Source organism: Pongo pygmaeus, chromosome 1 (assembly GCF_028885625.2).
Source record: "Pongo pygmaeus isolate AG05252 chromosome 1, NHGRI_mPonPyg2-v2.0_pri, whole genome shotgun sequence".
Lineage (NCBI taxonomy): Eukaryota > Metazoa > Chordata > Mammalia > Primates > Hominidae > Pongo > Pongo pygmaeus.
The window spans coordinates 179048833-179070486 of record NC_072373.2 but is presented as its reverse complement, the minus strand read 5'-3'; the positions used below and the strand labels follow the sequence as shown (position 1 = coordinate 179070486).

At 37.9% G+C, this 21654-nt stretch overlaps 1 protein-coding gene and 1 non-coding gene across 20 annotated transcripts in view; one reads left to right on the top strand and one right to left on the bottom strand.

Moving 5' to 3' along the window:
* Positions 1 to 21654, bottom strand: part of EPS15 (epidermal growth factor receptor pathway substrate 15) — a 161899-nt gene that overhangs the window by 24825 nt on the left and 115420 nt on the right. For 15 of the 19 annotated variants that reach the window (XM_054488244.1, XM_054488256.1, XM_054488226.1 and 12 more), the window contains 5 exons: positions 19491 to 19604; positions 18506 to 18596; positions 16998 to 17033; positions 15120 to 15253; positions 10447 to 10513 (listed from right to left, as the gene is read on the bottom strand). In XM_054488244.1, coding sequence (XP_054344219.1) covers positions 10447 to 10513; positions 15120 to 15253; positions 16998 to 17033; positions 18506 to 18596; positions 19491 to 19604 — 442 coding nt within the window. The remainder of the gene's footprint in view (positions 1 to 10446; positions 10514 to 15119; positions 15254 to 16997; positions 17034 to 18505; positions 18597 to 19490; positions 19605 to 21654) is intronic. The other 4 variants (XM_063656231.1, XM_063656227.1, XM_063656199.1 and 1 more) reach the window with 1 other exon arrangement.
* On the top strand, positions 3442 to 3548 carry LOC129023229 (U6 spliceosomal RNA). Its single transcript, XR_008496725.1, has one exon. It is a non-coding gene; the product is annotated as a U6 spliceosomal RNA (small nuclear RNA).

The window sequence follows — 21654 nt, the reverse complement described above, 5'->3', positions numbered from 1 at the left end:
AGAAAGAGGCAGAGAGCTTATTTGAAGAAATAATGGCCAAAACTCCCCAACTCTGAGGGAAGACACGGATATATAAAAAGGTCAACAAACTCCACGTAGGATAAACTCAAAAGAGTCCTATACTGAGTCACATTATAATCAAACTGTTGAAAGACAGAAACAAAAAGAGCATTGTGAAAGCAGTGAGAGAAAACTGACTCATCATGCACAAGGGATCCTCAATAATTTTTTTTTTTTTTGGATGGAGTCTCATTCTGTCACCCAGTCTGGAGTGCAATGGCGCCATCTCGGCTTACTGCAACCTCTGCCTCCCGGGTTCAAGTGATTCTCCCACCTCAGCCTCTGGAGTAGCTAGGACTACAGGCGCAAGCCAGCACACCCGGATAATTTTTGTATTTTTAGTAGAGATGGAGTTTCATCATGTTGGCCAGGCTAGTCTCGAACTCCTGACCCAAAGTGATCCTCCCACCTCGGCCTCCCACAGTGTTGGGATTACAGGTATGAGCCACAGTGCCTGGCCAGGACCCTCAATATAACTATCAGTGAATTTCTCAGCAGAAACCTTGAAGGGAGTAGAGGAATACATCGAAGGGCTCGAAAAAAAACCCTGTCAACTAAGAATTCTGTATCTGGTAAACTGTCCTTCACAAACAAGAGAGAAATTAAGATATTCCCAGATAAACAAAAACTGAATGGTTCATTACCACTAGACCTACCCTGTAAGAAATGCTAAAGGGGCTGGGAGCGGTGGCCCATGCCTGTAATCCCAGCACTTTCGGAGGCCAAGGGGGGCGGATCACATAAGGTCATTTGAGACCAGCCTGGCCAACATGGTGAAACCCCATCTCTACTAAAAATACAAAAATTAGTGAGGCATGGCTGGGCGTGGCGGCTCATGCCTGTAATCCCAGCACTTTGGGAGGCCAAGGTGGAAGGATCACTTGAGGTTAGGAGTTCAAGACCAGCCTGGCAAACATGGTGAGACTCCATCTCTGCTAAAGATACAAAAATTAGTGGCACGCGGTGGTGCGTGCCTGTAGTCCCAGCTACTTGGAAGGCTGAGGCAGGAGAACAACTTGAAGCAGCAGGGGGAGGATGCAGTGAGCCAAGATCTTGCCACTGCATTCCAGTCTGGAGTGAGACTCTGTTTCCAGAAAAAAAAAAAAAAAAAAAATTAGTCGGGCACGGTGGTAGATGCCTGTAATCCCAGTAACTAGCGAGCTGAAGCAGGAGATTCGCCTGAACCCAGGAGGCAGACGTTGCAGTGAGCCGAGATTGTGTCACTGCACTCCAGCCTGGGCAACAAGAGCAAAACTCTGCCTCAAAAAAAAAAAAAAAAAAAAAAAAAGGAAAAAAAAGAAATGCTAAAGGGAGTCATTCAGGTTGAAATGAAAGGATGTTAGACACCAAATGAAAATATAAAGTTCTCTCTGATAAATGTAAATATCAATATATGGACAAATATAAAAAATAGTATTACTATAATATTGGCTCACAACTCAACTTTAGAAGTAAACTGTGACTTTCAACCACATAAAGTGGGGAGTGGAGCTGTAAAGGAGTGGTTTTGAATCCAATTGAAATTAAGTCTTATCAGTTTAAAATAGACTGTTATAATTGTAGGATGTTTTGTGTAATCTCCATGAAACACAGAGAAAGAGTAAAAGGAAATGAGTAGGGAATAAAGAATGTCACTACAAAAAATCAACTAAACATAAATGAAGAGAGTAACAGAGGAAATAAGGGACAAAAAACTATAGGACATACAGAAACAAATAGCAAAATGACAATAATAAGTCCTTCCCTATCAGTAATTACTTTAAATGTGAATGGATTAAACTCTCTAATGAAAAGACACAAACTGGTAGAAAAAAAATGCAAAATACAACTACATGCAGTATAAGAGAGATTCACTTTAGATCTAAGGACACACATAGTTTGAAAGGGAAAAGATGAAAAAAGATATTTCATGCAAATAGAATATCAAGAGAGCAGAGATATCTTAATATCAGAAAAAATAGACTTTAAGTCTACAACTGTTACAAGAGACAAAGATGGACATTATACAATAAAGAAAGGGTCAATTTACCAATATGATGTAACATTTATAAACATACATGCACCAAACATGCTTCTTAAATATATACATTAAACACCGACAGAACTGAAGGGAGAAACAGACAGCTCTACAGTAACAGCTGGAGACTTCAATATCTTACTTTCAATGTGAATAAAACAGAAGAACAATAAGGAGAGAGAGGACTTGAACAACACTTTAGATCAACTGGACCTAACAGATATATACAGAACACTCCACCCAACAATAGCAGAATACACATTTTCTCAAGTACATATCTAATGTTCTCCAAGACAGAACATACTTTAGGCCATAGAACAACTCTTAATGAATTTTAAAAAACTGAAATCATAAAAATATCTCTTCCGGCCAGGTGTGGTGGCTCATGCCTGTAATCCCAACTCTTTGGGAGGCCGAGGTGGGCAGGTCCCTTGAGATCAGGAGTTCGAGACCAGCCTGGCCAACATGGTGAAATCCTGTCTCTACTAAACATACAAAAATGACACGGACGTGGTGGTGGGCGCCTATAGTCCCAGCTACTTGTGAGGCTGAGGCAGGCGAATTGTTTGAACCCTGGAGGCAGAGGTTGCAGTGAGCCGAGATCGTGCCATTGCACCCCAGCCTGGGTGGCAGAACGAGACTCTATCTCAAAATAAAAATAATAAACAAATGTATCTCTTCCAATTAAAACAGAATAAAACTAAAAATTAATAGCAGAAGCAAAACTAGATGACCTACAAATAGGTGGAAATTAAATATCACGCTCAACCAATTGGTCAAAGAAAAATCACAAAGAAAATTAGAAAATATCTTGAAACAAATGAAAATGGAAATACAGCATTACCAAAACTAATGGGATGTAGCAGCAAAAGCTGTGCTGAGATAAACTTCCAACTATAAATACTTAAAAAAGAAGAGCTCAAATGAACAACCTAACTTTACACTGTAAAGGATCTAAAAAAAGAAAAGCAAGCTAAACTTAAAGCTAGCAGAAAGAAATGAATAATAAAAATTGGAGCAGAGACAACACAGAGAATAGAAAAATAGAGAAAATCAATAGAACCAAGAGTTTCTTCTTTGAAAAGATCAACAAAATTGACATTCCTAGATGGACTAAGAAAACAAGACTCAATAACTAAAATCAGAAATGAAAGAGGGGACATTACTAGTAATTTCACAGAAATAAAAAGGATTGTTAACACAGTGCTATGAACAATTATACATCAACAAACTGAATAGTATAAATGAGAAGAACAAATTCTGAGAAACACAAGTTATGGAGACTGAATCACAAAAACACAGAAAATCTGAATTGACTCGTAACTAATAAAGAGATCGAATCTGTAATCAAAAACCTTCCAACAGTGCTCACTTCAGCAATATATATACTAAAACTAGAAAGATACAGGGAAGGTTAGCATGGCCCCTGTGCAAGGATAACATGCAAATTCTTGTGGCATTCCATATTTTTAATTTATTTTATTTTTTTTTTGAGACGGAGTCTCGCTTTGTGGCCCAGGCTGGAGTGCAGTGGCGTAATCTCAGCTCACTGCAACCTCCACAACCCGGGTTCAAGAGATTCTCCTACCTCAGTCTCCTGAGTAGCTGGGATGACAGGCGCCCACCACCACGCCTGGCTCATTTTTGTGTTTTTAGTAGACACGGGGTTTCACCATGTTGGCCAGGCTGGTTTTGAACTCCTGACCTCAAGTGATCCACCCGCCTCAGCCTCCCAAAGTGCTGGGATTACAGGCGTGAGCCACTGTGCCGGCCACCATTATTTTTAAAATTAACAAAACAAAACACCTCCTAACAAAGAAAAGCTCACGATTACATGACTTCACGGGTGAATTCTACCAAACATTTAAAGTATAATCAAAACCAATCTCCCTCAAACTCTTCCAAAAAATTGAAGAGGCAGGAACAATTCTATACTCATTCTGTGAAGCCAGTATTACTCTGATATCAAAGCCAGATGAAGACATATAGATGAGAAAAGAAAACTATAGATCAATATCCTTTACGAATATTTTTGTAAAAATCCTCAAAAGAATTCAACAGCACATTAAAGGGATTATATACCACGTCCAAGTGGGATTTATTCCTGGAATATAAGAATGGTTCAACATACAAAAATCATTCAATGTAATACACCACATTAACAGAATGAGGGGAAAAATACAACACCAATCATTTAAATGGATGCAACAAAAAGTATTTGACAGAATTCAAAACCCTTTCATAAAAACACTCAACAAGCTAAGAATAGAAGGAAACTACCTCAACTTAATAAAGGCCATATATGAAAAGCTAACGGTGAATATCACACTCAATCTTGAGAGGCTGAAACCATTTCTCTACAATAAGGAACAAGATAAGGATGCCTGCTCTTACCATTTCTACCACTTCTATTCAATATAGCAGCAGTTCCCAACCTTTCTGGCACCAGGGACCGGTTTTGTGGAAGACAATTTTTTTAGGACTTGGGGGTGGGATGAGGGGAATGATTTCAGGATGAAACTGTTCCACCTCAGATCATCAGGCGTTAGATTCTCATAAGGAACGCACAACCTAGATCCCTCACATGTGCAGTTCACAATAAGGTTCAAGCTCCTATGAGAATCTAATGCTGTTGCTGATCTGACAGGAGGAGGAGCTCAGGCATTAGGTACTGCTCACTTGCCCATCACTCACCTCCTGCTGCGCAGCCTGGTTCCTAACAGGCCACAGACTGGTACTGGTCTATGGCCCGGAATTTGGGGACCCCTGCAATATAGTAGTGGAAGTCCTAGCCAAAGCACTTAGGCAAGAAAAAGAAATAAAAGGCATCCAGATTCAAAACAAAGAAATAAAATCTGTTTGCATATAACATGATCTTATATGTAGAAAACCCTAAAGATTCCACCAAAAAACCATTAGAACTAATAGTTGAATTTGGCACAGTAGCAGGATACAAAAATCAACATACGAAAATCAGTCATATTTCTATATACCAACAACGAACAGTCTGGAAAGGAAATTAAGAAAACAATTCCATTTACAACAGCATCAAAAAGAATGAAATACTTAGGAATTAACCAAGGAGGACTCGTATACTGACAATTACAATACATTCTGAAAGAAATTAAAGACACAAACAAATGGAAAGACATCCCATGTTCACAGATTAGAAGACTTAATATTGTTAAGCTGGTAATATTACCCAAAGATATCTACAGATTCAATGCAATCCCTATCAAAAATCCCAATGACTTTTTCTTTTGGCAGAAATAGAAAAATTCATCCTAAAATTCATATGGAATCTCAAGGAACCCGAATAGCCAAAGCAGTCTTTTTCTTTTTCTTTTTTTCTTTTTTGAGACAGGGTCTGGTTCTGTCACCCAGGCTAGAGTGCAGTGGCATGATCTTGGCTCACTGTAATCTCTGCCTCCTCGGCTCAAGTGATCCTCCCACCTCAGCTTCCCAAGTAGCTGGGAGTACAGGTGCATGCCACTACGCCTGGCTAATTTTTGCATTTTTTTGTAGAGACAGAGTCTCACTATGTTGCCAAGGCTGGTCTTGAACTCCTGAACTCAGTCATTGGCCAGGCTGGTCTTGAACTCCTGAGCTCAAGCGATCCACCCACCTTGACCTCCCAAAGTGCTGGGATTACATGCATGAGCCACTGTGCCCGGCCCAAAGCAGTCTTAAAAAGGAACAACAAAGTTGGTAGTCAAACTTTCTGATTTCAAATCTTATTTCAAAGCTATAGTAATTACAACAGCAAGGAACTGCATAAATACAAACTATATAGATCAATGGAACAGAATCCAGAATCCAGAAATAAACCCTCACATATATGGTCAAATGATTTTCAAGAAACGTGCCAAGAACAAACAATGGAAAAAGGACGGTCTTTACAAGAAAACATGATAGGAAAACTGAATATCCACATGCAAATGAATGAAGTTGGACTCTTACCTCACACCATATACAAAAATTAACTCAAAATGGATTAAATACCTAAATGTAAGAGCTAAAACTATAAAACTTATAGGGGAAATGCTTCCTAATATTGGATTTAGCAATGCTTTCTTGGTTATAACACTAAAAGCAAAGGCAACAACAACACAATAGATAAAATGAGCTACATCAAAATTAAAAACTTTTGTTCACCAATGAACAGTATTAATAGAATGAAAAGGTAACCCACAGGATGGGAGAAAATATTTGCAAATCATTTATCTGATAAGGGGTTAATATCTAGGATATATAAAAAATTCAACAACAAACAACCTGATTTAGAAATGGGCAGAGGACTTGAATAGATATTTCTCCATAGAAGATATACAAATAGCCAATAGGCATATAAAAAAAGGCACAACATACTAATCATTAGGGAAATACAAATCAAAGCAGTAAGATACCACTTCACACCCATTAGGATGCCTATTATAATAAAACAGAAAGTAGTAAGGGTTGGCAAAGATGTGGAAACATTGGAACCACTGTGAACTGTTGGTTGGTGTATAAAATGGTATGGCTGCTATGGAGAATAGTATGATCGTTTCTCAAAAAACTAAAAACAGCATTACCATATGATCCAGCAATTCTACTTTTAGAATTATACCCAAAAGAACTGAAAGCAGGGACTCAGATATCTGTACCCTCACATTCACAGTAGCATTATGCACACAGACAAAATGTGATGGCAACTAAGTGTACATTAATGAATGAACAAATAAACAAAATGCAGTATATACATATAATAGAATATTATTAAACCTGAAAAAGGTAAAAAATTCAGATACATTCTACAATGTGGATGAACCTTGAGGACATTATGGTAAATGAAATAAGTCAATCACCAAAATACAAATACTTTATGATTCCACTTACATGAAGTATGCAGAGTAGTAATGATGGTTGTTAGGGTTTGGTGAGAGGGAAGATAGGGAGTTATTATTTAATGGATACAGAATTTCAGTTCTGGAATATGAAAAAAGTTCTTGAGATGGATGGTGGTGATGATTGCACAACAATGTGAATGTACTTAATGCTCTTGAACTGTACATTTAAAAAAGGTTAAAATGCCAAACTTTATGTTATGTATATTTTACCACAATTTAAAAAAACTACTTATCATAACAAAATAAATAATGTCTACCCACTAGACTCCCATTACATGTTCTCTGAGAAGAGCTGCTGGCTCCTTTTTCATTCAATAACATACGCCCAGGCGTATTTTCAGGTTCTTGGGTTATATCAGTGAAAACAAAGATCTCAATTCCTTCTGGAGCTTAATTTCTAATAGGATGAAAAGGAAACAGATAAGAGAAAAGTAAAGTAATTTATATAATAAGATGGAAAGTAATAAGTTATAATGAAAGAAGAAAAGTAGAGAATAGTAACGTGGGAGCACTGAGCTGGGTAGTGGTACTTGTAAATGTTAGACAGAGTGGCCAGAATAAGCTTCACTGAGAAGGTGATATCTGAATTAAGATTTGTCAGAGGTAATAGAGATTATCATGTGAACATACAGAGAAGGATCATCCCAGGAAGAGGGAACAGCTAGTGCAAAGGGCCAAAGAACATGGGTCTGTTGTTTGAGCAGCAGCAAGAAGACCAGTGTGGCTGGAGAAGGGTGAGTACTGGGAATAATGATGAGATATTGTTAGAAAAGTGCAGGCCACTGTAAGGCTTTTACTGGATATAATTTGAAGGTAGAGTCAATAAGATTTCCTGACAGATTAGAGACAGAGGAAGAGCAAAAGAAGAACCAAGGATGATTCTAAGATTTTAGACCTGGACAACATTAAAGATGAACCATGAAGATGTGGAAGGTGCCAAGAAAAGCAGGTTTAGGAAGGAAGAATAGCTGCTTTGTGTCAGACTTATGCATTAGATATATCTATCAGACATTCAAGTGGAGATGCCAAATAAATAGCTGGAAAAATGAGCCTGGGGTTCAGGAAAGAGATGTGACTAGAGATATAGATCAGTGTATCCACAGTATTTGAAGCCACAGATGAGTTCCCCCAAGGGAGTACAGATAAAAGAGGTCCAAGGACTAAGACTTGGGACAACACAATATTAAGAGGTTGAGAAAAAGAGGAAATATCAACAAAGGAGATTAAGAAAGAATGACCAAAGAGGCAGGTGGAAAACCAGAGACCTCATTTGAATTGGATACATCTAATACTACTACTTTAACCTTCTGAAAACTGTTTCATCTCTCCACGCCTGGATTTTCCTTGTCTGTACAATAAACATAATACAAATAATCTAACGTAGTTGTTGTGAGAATTAAATGGGACCAAGTAGAGAAAAATGATCAGCATGCTGACTGCTGGAACTCTGCAAGTGTTCAATAAATAGTAGCCATTATTATTATAATTAATGATAAATCTTAGCCCCCTCCTAGGCTATTATCATTGTTTATTCTACCACTTTACAGGAAATGAATTAGGAACTGGAATTTAAGCAGAAGATCAACAGAGGTATTAGGAATCTTTAATGTAACACTGTAACCTACCACTTCAGCCTTGACTATTCCTCTATCTTGCAAAAAAAGAGAAATAGCTCTTACAAAAATGTGTTAGTTTTTCCTTGAATATGCCCTATATGTTCTGCCTCCATTCCTTGTTCACATTGTTCTTTTTGCTCCACATAATCTCTTTCCATATTTACCTGCTAAAATACTAGCCCATGCTTTCAAGGCATACCACAAAAGCCACATTCCACTTTGATATCATTAATGATTTATCCTTAATGTGATCTCCCCTTCCTTTAATCTCTGCTGGTTTAATTAACTCTTACGGCACTTAACCGTTTCCTTGGTGTGGGCAATCATAAACATATTAACCTTTCATTTTATTCGCTTAGGTTATCCTTTTTAATTCTATAGTACCCCTAGCAATATAATCAGCTTAATAATGAGGGTATAAAAAGAGCACATGTACTTAAAAAATATGTAATTTAACCACTGTTAATACAATAAGCCTTTTAGAAGTCTCATTTGCTCTCATTCTAAGTTTCTGTTTAAATCAATATCCAGCCTACATTAAATCTTATTTTCTACATATCTCCTTTTTGTATTCCTCACTCTTGCTACTCATGTTGGGAGTTAATTTCCAACCCAAAAACAATGCACTCTGCTAAATCTCATCTTGTTACAATTTGTTCATTATAAGAAACCCAACCTGTTTTTTAGAGCCAGCCTTTTTTTTGGAGACAGAGTCTCACTCTGTTGCCCAGGCTGGCGTGCAATGGCACAATCTCAGCTCACTGCAACCTCCGCCTTCTGGGTTCAAGCAATTCTCCTGCCTCAGCCTCCCAAGTAGCTGGGATTATACGCACCCACCACCATACCCGGCTAATTTTTGCATTTTTAGTGGAGACGGGGTTTCACCATGTTGGCCAGGCTGGTCTCGACCTCAAGTGATCTACCTGCCTTGGTTTCCCAAAATGCTGGGATTACAGGTGTGAGCCACTGCACCCAGGCTCCTGTAAAGGCATTTCTACTATTCTTTTTCTATGTTCATAATCCTTAATTAGTCACAATTAATACATTTGTATACTGAACAACTCCCTCTATATTCACCTAGAAAAATAAAGCTATCTATTTTCAGCATAATATTAGAGTATTTACACATTTGAGTTTACTTTCCTCAAATTTTATGCTCTCCCATCCCAAATAATAGCTGGTCTGTTTATCTGTTTTGTTTTAAATGAACAGTAGAAAAGAAGCAGAGTTACTCTGTTGAAAAAGCTTTTTGATTTTGTCAGACCTAATACTGAATCTTGGCTTTACCTGGTTCAAATCTATTAAACTGTACGATCTTGATGAACACTGCTTAATATTCTGGTCCTCAGTTTATGTTTAAAATGAGATTACTATTTAAAAAGTTATTAAAATAATAAATAAAAAATTTGATACCATAAATGAAGTATGAAGACTGGATGCTATAATAACATTTAGCTTTTCTCTGTATTATTAACAGAACCCATTTGTATTTATAAAGCAATTTTCATTTTCTATTGGAAGCCACTAATCTTTTAACTTAGACCAAGATCCATAACAGTCAATGCTGACTTTGAAGCTGCCAAGCAACACAGCATTTTATAAAGCAAAACATTTTTATTGGTTTACTGATAGTGGGTAGAGTTCATATTCTAGTGTAATATTCAACATGAACAATAAATGAAAGAATGAAAGTAAGTAGAAAGTGATATACAAATGCTTATTATTGGTAAATTACAATTGGCTATAATTATGCAATAATTTTAAAGCTATAAATAACAGGACAAATATATTTAGAGACAAAGAAAAAAGAATCTTAAAAAAAAGTGTAATGTTTAATGTTCAATGAAGTTGATATATTATTTACCTGAATCGCTTGCTGCAACAACTGTTCCACCAGGAGCAAAAGGATCATTGTGCTTCAACGTTTCTACCTAAACAAAGCATACAAAACCATGAATGAGAGAGGCAACACTTCACAGCTGAAACCTCATCACCACTACAAAGAATATATTCCTTACAAATTCTTAATTAATTAAGGAATATAGACATTAGGAACAAATGTTTCTCCATAGTGATCTGCAATCTTAATAACTGGAAATAATACATATTATTTTCTAATCTTCACTGTGAAATATAACATCCATTCAGAAAAGTACGTGAAACAGATCTATGGTTTAACAAGTAAGTATTAAGTGAACACTTGTGTAGTCATCTCCCATGAAACTGCCAATACCTCAGAAGTCTTCATGTGCCCCTCTATAATCACAATCCTGACTTTGGTGATATTCGTTTATTTTTTTCTTCATAATCTTGCTAGTTGTATAGACGTACACTGTTTTAATTTTTTACTTATTTTTTAGAGACAGGGTCTTGCTCTGCCACCCCAGCTGGAATGCAGTGGTGTGGTCACAGCTTACTGTAACCTCAAACTCCTGGGCTCAAGTGATCCTCCTGCCTCTCTCCTGCCTTAGCCTCCCGAATAGCTGGGACTACAGGTGTATGCCACCACACCTGGGTAATCTTTGTTATTATTTGTATAGATAGGGTCTTGCTATGTTTCTCTCAAACTTCTGGCCTCAAGAAATCCTCCCACCTTGGCCTCCGAAAGCACTGGGATTTTAGGTGACAGCCACCACTAACCTTTTATCTCGGAATAATTCACATTTACATAAGAGTTGTAAGGAGAGTACAAAGTTCCCCTACACTCTTCACCCAGTTTCCCCTAATGTTAATATCTCACATAATTATAGTACATCTATTAAAACTAAGAACACTGGTACAAAACTATAAACCATAGATTTTATTAGATTTCACCAGTTTTTCCATTAATGTCCTTTTTCGATTCCAGAATATCATTTTACGTTTAGAAAGCACACACTATTTTAATTCTCAAATATCCTAGTACTTAATATCATAAAATGTTACATTTCTATTTTCTAATTGTTATCTAAAAATAATTCTGCATTCTGACCCTCAGAGAGAACACACATATACACACATACACACATACACACACACACACACATACACAAAGATAGCTTTTTGCTAAGAAGATCCTGCTTTCAACAATAAGCTATGTAAAAGTCTGGGATCAAGAGCAACTGATTTTGATAAAGGTGAGGATGTTACCAGATGCCAGAGATTCTGGCTTTTAACTGTTTTCCTACTTTATACTTTAGTTTTTAATCATAGTCAAACAAATTGTATGTCTAGGAAGATAACTGAATTTCCTCTTTCTGGTACCAGGCTCTTTTTAAGGGGCTAGATGAAAGACTTGGCAAACAGGTAAAAAGAGTGTGAAAAGAGTTTCTGAACATTTATATGCAACTCTGATGCATGATTATCAATGTCATTTGTATTACAGACTCTATTTCCAATTATCAAGAAGTTGGATATTACAAATAAATGTCAAATAATACTGCCAGAGCTAATGTATAAATCTCCAAGTTAAAAAAATTAATTGTAGAGAAAGGTAATGTTAACTGGGACTAACCTTTTCTCTTTATAAAAGAGAATCCATTAAAACTACCAGCGGAAAGAATACTAATGAAGTTTTTAGAAATGAAAACTATGAATGATAAAAAGTAATGATAGTATTAACTGATGCCAATTATACTATTATACAACTAGCACACAACTTAGATATCTGCAGAATAAACAGCAATTAAAGAAAAACTTAAACTGGTCTATATAGCGAGATAACTTTCCATGTTTCCTAATATGATAGTCATAACACCAGTGTAAGAGAAGGTCACTGACATAACAAGTCACCAAGTACAGGTTGAGCATCCTTATCTGAAATGCTTGGGACAAAAAGTATTTTGGATGTTGGGTTTTTTCAGATTTTGGAATATTTGTGTTATACTTACCAAGTGAACATCCATAATCTGAAAATGTGAAATGCTCCAAAGTCTGAAACCTTTTGACTGCTGACATGATACTCAGGAAATGCTCACTGGCACATTTCAGATTTGGGGTGCTCAACCTGTATTATTACTTCTTCTCTTTGAGAGAAGGAAAAACTAACAGGCTGTGTTTTAAACAACAGCTTGCAGATTTGATTTGCCATCACAAGGAGAAAGGGAAAGGGCATGCCTACATGTGTGCCAGGTTTAGTTTCTAGTCCTTCATCATATACTGTGCAACCACCCTAAAAGGCCGTCAGGATAGCAAGAGGAACAGGATAGACTGTGCAGCCCATGAAGGAATAAGGGGCCACAAAACTCTATGTCAGTTTGATAATTGGGGAGTTTAGCAGGGCCAATTTTTTAAAAATTTCCAGATTGTATTGGTGAAAATCTTAGATTTTGGTTTGAGTCTAGTTCTACCACTTACTAACTTACTACCAACTTAATCTATCTTTTTTTTTTTTTTTTTTTTTTAATTGAGACAAGATCTCACTCTGTCACCCAAGCTGGAGTGCTGTGGTGCAATCATGGCTCACTGCTGCCTTGACTTCCTGAGCTTACGCAATCCTCCCACCTCAGTCTCTCGAGTAGCTGGGATTACAGGTCCATGCTATTACACCTGACTAATATTTTAATTTTTTTGTAGAGACAGCATCTCGCTTTGTTGCTCAAGCTGCTTGTGAACTACTTGCCTCAAGTGATCCTCCTGCCTTGGCCTCCTGAAGTGCTGGAATTAGAGGTGGGAGCCACCACACCTGGCCTCAACTTAACCTACGTAAACCTCATAGGATTACTGTGAAAATTAAATGAGACAATGCATATAAAGAGCTTGGCACCATCTCTGGCACATAGAGGAAATTAGATAAACTGCAGCTATCATTATATTGCCAATTTGGTTTTTTGTTTTGAATGGTGAAATTACAAGCTGTAAGCAAGGACAATATCCCTTTAGAAAACTGGGAATAAAAGTCAGTAAAACAAATGGTAGAAAAATCTCATGGGGGACAGGACAAGAGGAATGTATTCATTTTTAAATTAGAAGAGCTAATTTAGCTTTCTTGCTCTTTAGATGATAGGAGAATGAGAGGCTAGAATAAGAAGGTGAGAGGAGAAGAATTCCAGTAGCAGCAATTTTAGAAGAATTTGGCAAATGGGTCCACATTGCCAACTAAGTGCTATAGGAAAACAGTATCCAGTAGCCCAGGGAAACGAAAAATATTCAGTTATGAAGGTATCTGTCCAGTTTTCATTTAATGGAAAACACCAGTTCTTAGCCAAGCAGCTCTTTACTGAATACAAAAAAGAAGCAACTTTCAATAATACAAAACCTATTATCTTTAAAATAATCAATTACATTTTAAAGGAAATATTCTTAATCTAATAGTACTAGAAGACAAATTTTTTGCTTCAAATGCCTCTCAGTTAACTGGTCCTTTATAGGTTCAGTTTACCTAGAGACATGAAACTGCAGTCTCAAAAACGAAGTCTCAAAATACAAATTAAAAAGCAAAACCAAAAACCTGCAAAACCATTCCTAATTATTGAAATTGGGTAATGGATGCATGGAAGCTTGTTAAAATATTTCATTACATTATTCTCTTTTGAGTATTTCTAAATATCCACAAGATGAAGATTTTTTTTTTTTTTTTTTTTTTTTTTTTTTTTGGAGACGGAGTCTCGCTCTGTCACCCAGGCTAGAGCGCAGTGGCGCGATCTCGGCTCACTGAAAGCTCTGTCTCCGGGTTCACGCCATTCTCCTGCCTCAGCCTCCTGAGTAGCTGGGACTATAGGCACCCACCACCGCGCAAGGCTAATTTTTTGTATTTTTAGTAGAGACGAGTTTTCACCATGTTAGCCAGGATGGTCTTGATCTCCTGACCTCGTGATCCGCCCACCTCAGCCTTCCAAAGTGCTGGGATTACACAGTGGCGTGAGCCACTGTGCCCGGCCATGAAGATTTTTTTAAAGCCTCCAGATAAAACAGCAACTAGCTATAGGACCTTAAACGTGTTAATTTTTCTAAGTCCCAGTGTCCTTATTTTAAAAATAGGGATATCAACACCTACTTTGCAAAACTGATGTGAAGATTAGAAACAATGAATGTAAAGCACACACCAGTACCTGGATCAGGCATGTGGTTATTAAACAGTGATTGCTGTAGGTATGTATGTTCTCAAGAAAGCTTGACATTTAGTGAGTATTTGTACTTTGCAGAATTAACATTCCAGATGTGTCTATGAAATAACATAAATGATTTTATTTTTCTAAAATTATTTTAATTTTCATTATTTCAATAATATACCAAACATTTCAGAAAAGTTTTATGTAAGATTGGCTTATAAATTTCCAATCATTTTTAGTATCCTCAATAGGATAAGATTTAGTCTCTTGAAAGATGAACATCACTTTTGGACTCCGTTCAGTCATTCCAGTTAATTCCAGTGGGTAATCAAACTATGAAATACCAGTCTGAACCAAAAACTAAATGAATTGGGATGAGACTGAAATTCATATATGGTCCATTAGAAGTAATCTAAACGAGGGTTCTTTCAACACTATGTATTTCAAGAAACTTGCTTAGGACACTTATTATCCATTTAACTTAACAGTTTTTAATTCTCCCACTTACCGATGTAATACTGCTATTGTTGGCTGCACTGAAAGGGTCAGTGCTTGAAGTGGCAAAAGGATCAGTAGATTGCCTGAAGAAACAGTCTGATGCAAATGGATCTGAACCTTTGAAAGGATCACCACCAAATGGATCTAAAAAAATAAGGCACGAATATAAGAGACAAAAAAAAATTATTGCACTAAATTTCCCATCACTTGAAGGTATGATCAGTGCCTTAATTAAAAGACAGTTTGGGGCCAGGTGCAGTGGCTCACGCCTGTAATCCCACCACTTTGGGAGGCAGAGACAGGCAGATCACTTGAGGTCACGAGTTCAAGACCAGCCTGCCCAACATATCAAAACCTCCTCTCTACTAAAAAATACAAAAATTAGCCAGGCGTGGTTGTGCGCACCTACAGTCCCAGCTACTTGGGAGGCTGAGGTGGGAGAATCACTTGAACCTGAGAGGCAGAGGCTGCAGTGAGCAAAGATCTGCCACTGCACTCCAGCCTGGGTGACAGTGAGACCCTGTCTCAAAAACAAACAAACAAAAAGGCAGTTTGGGCCAGGTGCAGTGGCTCACACTTGTAATTCCAGCACTTTGGGAGGTTGAGGTGGATGGATGACTTGAGCTCAGGAGTTTAAGACCAGCCTGGCTAACACGGTGAAACCCTGTCTCTACTAAAAATACAAAAATTAGCCAGGCATGGTGGTGCGCGCCTGTAATCCCCACTATTCGGGAGGCTGAGGCATGAGAATAATAGCTTGAGCATGGAAGGCGGAGGTTGCAGTGAGTCAAGATCGCACTACTTGTACTCTAGCCTGGGCAACAGAGCAAGACTGTCTCAAAAAAAACCCCCAAAAAGACAGTTTGAAATCCTGTAGAATCTAAGCTGAGTACTTTTTATTTCACAGACTCCTTTGCAATTTTGATAAAAGATATAGAACCTTCCACCTAATAAACTTATTTTTTAAATTAACATATAATTTCAAGGGATCCAATTTTAAGTCCCCTTATTCTACGCTATCATAACTAAAGAAAACACAATAAAAACTTCTAAATGTATTTTTCTCTCTGAGCTCAAAGCTAACAGCCAATAGTTTAGAACAGGTTTGGGATGCAAAACTAAATGGTAAACAAGATTTGCATTATTCTAATGAAAATTCCCAGAAAAAGAATATCTCAAAAAGCCTGATGTTTTAGTAATTCTTCAAGATTCTCTTCCTCTAATCACACGTGTGGGCTATAATCTTAGGAAAACAAAATTACATTCTAAACCCTGAAGTAGTATAGATCATTATGCTCACCAAACCTTTAGTTAGTAAGGAGGAATCAGAATAAATATTTAAAGCACCAAAGTCTAAACACTAATGTCATTTTTAAAAAAGTAAAGCTACTGGGCACAGTGGCTCACACCTGTCTGTAATCGCGGCACTTTGGAGGCTGAGGCAGGAGGACTGCTTGAGCCCAGGAGTTCGAGACCAACCTGGGCAACACAGTGAGACCCTGTCTCTACAAAAAATAAAAAAAATCAGTCAAGTATGCTGGCATGAGCCTGTAGACCTAGGTACTCAGGAGGCTGAGGCAGGAGGACTGCTTGAGCCCAGGAAGTCAAGGCTGCAGTGAGCCATGATCACACCACTGCATTCCAGCCTGGGTGACAGAATAAGACCCTGTCTCAAAAACAAAAAACACCAAAAAAAAAAAAAAAAAAAGGAGAAGTAAAAGTAAAGCAACAATTCATTAAGCAAAATCAAAAGAATTTACTACTCTTTCTGAAAATGCCAGGCACATAGAGCATCTTACTGGGGCTTCAGTTTCAGACCTAAATAACATAAGCTTATTATTAAGCAGAAATGAATGAAAGCTAAGATGAAACTCAATAAGATACTGACCGATTTTTCCAAAAGGATCATCCTTGAAAGGATCACCTGTGATAAAATAAACACAAAGAAATCCAAATAACAATATTTACTGTAGTGACACCATTACTTAAAGAGCAACTTTAAAACAAAAGCAAAGCAAAGTTTATTTCAATAACTTCACTTCACAGTAGATAAAATAAGGAATGTCATTGACCTTATGAAATGTACAGCCAACTATACTTACCTTGATCACAAGTTGAGGTTACGGATGGAGGGGAAGACATTACAGCAAAAATTTTACTAACAAAATCTCTACTCTTCACAAGAGTACTGGGAGGGTATTATCATCACCAGTTCAGAAATAAAGATACTGAGCTTTACTGAAGCAAAAAAAAAAAAAAAAATTCTTACAGGATTGAAGAGTCCAGAAATAAATCCTTACATTTATGGTCATTTGATTTTTGAAAAGAGTATCAAGAACACAAAATGGAGAAAGGACAGTCTTTTCAACAAATGGTGTTAGGACAACTGGATATCCACATGCAAAAGAATGAAGCTCGACCTCTATCTCACATCATATACAAAAATAAACTCAAAATGGATCAAAGATCTAACTGTAACAGCAAAACTATAAAACTCTTAGACAAAGAGAGCATTAAATCTTTGCGACTTAGGTAATAGTTTCTTAGATGACACCAAAAGCACAAGTGACAGAAGAAAAAATCGATAATTGGACTTCACCAAAATTGAATGAACACTTTTCCAAAGAAGATATACAAATGGCTAATAAGCACCTAGAAAGATGTTCAACATTAGTCAGTAGGAAAATACAAAGCAAGCCAGGCGCAGTGGCTCACACCTGTAATCCCAGCACTTTAGGAGGCCGAGGCAGGCGGGTCACCTGACATCAGGAGTTCAAGACCAGCCTGGTCAAAATGGTGAAACCCAGTCTCTACTAAAAATACAAAAATTAGGCCGGACGCGGTGGCTCACGCCTCTAATCCCAGCACTTTGGGAGGCCAACGTGGGCGGATCACGAGGTCAAGAGATGGAGACCATCCTGGCCAACATGGTGAAACCCCACCTCTACTAAAAACACAAAAGTTAGCTGGGTGTGGTGGCAGGCACCTGTAATCCCAACTACGCAGGAGAATAGCTTGAATCCGGGAGGCAGAGGTTTCAGTGAGCCGAGATTGTGCCACAGCACTCCAGCCTGGCGACAGAGCGAGACTCCGTTTCTAAATAAATTAATTACATAAATAAATACATACATACATACATACATACATACATACATACAATTAGCTGGGTGTGGTGGTGGGCGCCTGTAGTCTCAGCTACTCAAGAGGCTGAGACAGGAGAATCGCTTGAACCCAGGAGGTGGAGGTTGCAGTGAGCCGAGATTGTGCCACTGCACTCCAGCCTGGGCGACAGACTGAGCTGGTAGGCTATTGAAACTGAAACCTTAATCCTTGGTTTATATATTAAAAAGCCTTTTTTTTTGAGTAAATCTATAATATAAAAAAAAGAGTACTTACTGCCAACAAAAGGATCAGACTGGAAAAAATCCAAGTTTGTATCTGCAACTGGACCTGTCAGCGAACTTGAGTCTACATTAAATGGATCTTCCTAAAAATAATTTTAAATTAAAATTATTTTTTAGAAACCAAAGTTTTAAGAGGTAACATTTTAAAATAAAATAACACACATTCAGGTCATACACATGCTTTGAAAAATCAACTGATGGGCCAGGCACGGTGGCTCACACCTGTAATCCCAGCACTTTGGGAGGCTGACGTGGGCGGATCACAAGGTCAAGAGATAGAGACCATCCTGGCCAACATGGTGCAACCCCGTATCTACCAAAAACACAAAAATTAGCTGGGCATGTGCAGCTACTCGGGAGGCTGAGGCAGGAGAATCGCTTGAACCTGGGAGGTGGAGGTTGCAGTGAGCCGAGATTGCGCCACTGCACTCAAGCCTGGGTGACAGAGTGAGACTTAGTCTCGAAAACAAAAGGAAAATCAACTGATGGTAATGTAACAAATATCTCTCTAGTCATAAAGCACATTTAACACATTTTTCTCTTTCCTTCACCTTAACATATTTTTCTCTTTCCTTCACCTAAAATAGTGTATAATTCATCTAAGGAAAACAGTGATAAGGACATTTTTTAAAAATATCATTTAATTTTTAGAGATAAGGTCTCTGTAAGTTGCCTAGTGCCTCCAACTCAGGCTCAAGCAATCCACCTACTTCAGCCTCCTGAGTATCTGGGACTACAGGCACTTGCCAACACATCCAGCTATTAAGAACATTTATTTATTTTATATGTATAAATTCAAGGGGCACAAGTGGAATTTTGTTACATGGCTATATTGCCTAAAGGTGAAGTCGGGGCTTTTGATGTATCTATCATCTGAATAATGTATATTGTACCCATTAAGTAATGTCTGATAATTCACCTCCTCCTGTCCTTCCACCCTTACGAGTCTCCAATGTAAATATAAAATCATTTTTTACCTCTTTTGAATGTCTATTATTGTCGAGTTCAGAACAAACTTTTTCAGTAACAGCTGTAGTCACCTCATTTTCATCAGTCACACCAGAAGGCAGCAGTTCAGGACTACTTCTTGCCTACAAAATATTAATGCAAGTAGATTAACAATACACTTTTTGACATGGCAGAGAAAACCGACTAAAGATAACCAAAAATTATTTAAAAATAAAAAAAGACAAGCAGAATGTATTCATCAAATAATTTCTCCTTCTATAATCTTTTTTAGGGAAATGGTGTCATCAAGCATCAAAGTCACTCATGTCAGAAACCTTCAGGTCATCTTTAATCCTCAGTTAGAATAAGACTCCAAGTCTTGCTCAGTCTACCTCTTACCTCTTTTTCAAATCCTTGCCTTCTTCTCCATCCTCACTGTCACTATCAATCACTTGTAGTATTATCATCTTTGGTTCCAATTACTATAGCAGTCTTCCTTCCAACTGCTTTCCTGCCTCCAATACATGTATTTCCAATCTCTTCTCCTTATTGTAGCCAAACTAATAGCTCTAAAATGTGGATGTGATCGTGACTCTTCTGGTTAAAAGTCCTTCAATGGCTTCCCATTGTCTTCTTCATTTAGACGAGTGGGTGAAAGACTTAAGAAGTAGTAGGGGCAGGCCGGATGCAGTGGCTCGCACCTGTAGTCCCAGCACTTTGGGAGGCCGAGGCAGGCAGATCACAAGGTCAGGAGATCGAGACCTTCCTGGCTAACACGGTGAAACCCCGTCTCTACTAAAAATGCAAAAAATTAGCCAGGTGTGGTGGCACGTGCCTGTAGTCCCAGCTACTCGGGAGGCTGAGGCAGGAGAATAGCTTGAACCCAGGAGGCAGAGGTTGCAGTGAACTGAGATTGCGCCACTGCACTCCAGCCTGGGCAACAGAGCGAGACTCCGTCTCAAAAAAAAAAAAAAAAAAAAGTAGCAGGGCAATAGCTATTTTATACCACCCTTATCTATTTGAAGGATAACCTAGTAATCTGCCTTTTGCGTTTGAAAGAATATTTTATAATGCATACATGACTGCACTGTGTAAATAAAATCAAGTCTATTAACTTTTCACTTTTAATACCTCTCAAACTTCTATTCTTCTCATTATCCCTTCTATGGGTACAGTCTCACTCTCTAATCCGTTTTCCACATTTCTAAAAGTTAATCACATCACTTCTTGCTTAAAATTCTTCAACGGCTGTTCATCGCAGTAGGATAAATCCCCCAATGCTTTAAGATGAATCTAAATTTCTCACCTTCTGGCACTTTCTGACCTAAAATTGGTCATTTTTATCCAGGTGCACACGAAAATCACCCATAGAATGTGTTTTTAAAATTTCATATCTGGCTCTATCCCAGAAACTAGTTCAGCAAGTTTGGGGAAAGGGATACACATTTATACTTTGATAATCACCAGAGGTAATGCAGATGCCTACTAGAAGCACCTCATCTCTTACCAATACCCTTTCCACCATCACAAGATATCCTTCAGAACTTCTCAAGATTCTGTGCTGCATGTATTCTTCCACCTTGTACCTATACTAATACTGTTTTCTCTGGCAGGAATGTATCCTCCTCTTCTTTGCTTAACCCCTTCTCACTTGTCTAAACTCACTTGCAAAGCTTTCCCCAACAAAATCTTTACGAACCCCCTCCAAACTGTCCTAACTGAAAATTCTGCGCTTCCTTTAGCACAGCCCTTTAACACAGTGTTACACTACTACACTGTAGGCTGCTTGAAGGAAAGATTGAGGTCTCTTGTCTCTGTAGCTCTTATATTATGTAATACAGCACTCTTGCACATAGTTGGTACTCGTCAAATAATTGGTAAATGAATGTCCTTAACACTACATAATAAAAATTATTTTAGCTTTGGGTGAGGGTACTTAAAAAAAAAGTTTTACTCTACAGAACCACCGTTTTAAAAACAGGCTCTACAAAAAATAAATTAGCTGGCTGGACGTGGTGGCTCACGCCTGTAATCCCTGCACTTTGGGATGCCGAGGCAGGTGGGTCACTTGAGGTCAGGAGTTCAAAACCAGCCTGGCCAACATGATGAAACCCCATCTCTACTAAAGATACAAAAAATTAGCTTAGTGTGGTGGTGCGCGACTGTAATCCCAGCTACTCAGGAGGCTGAGGC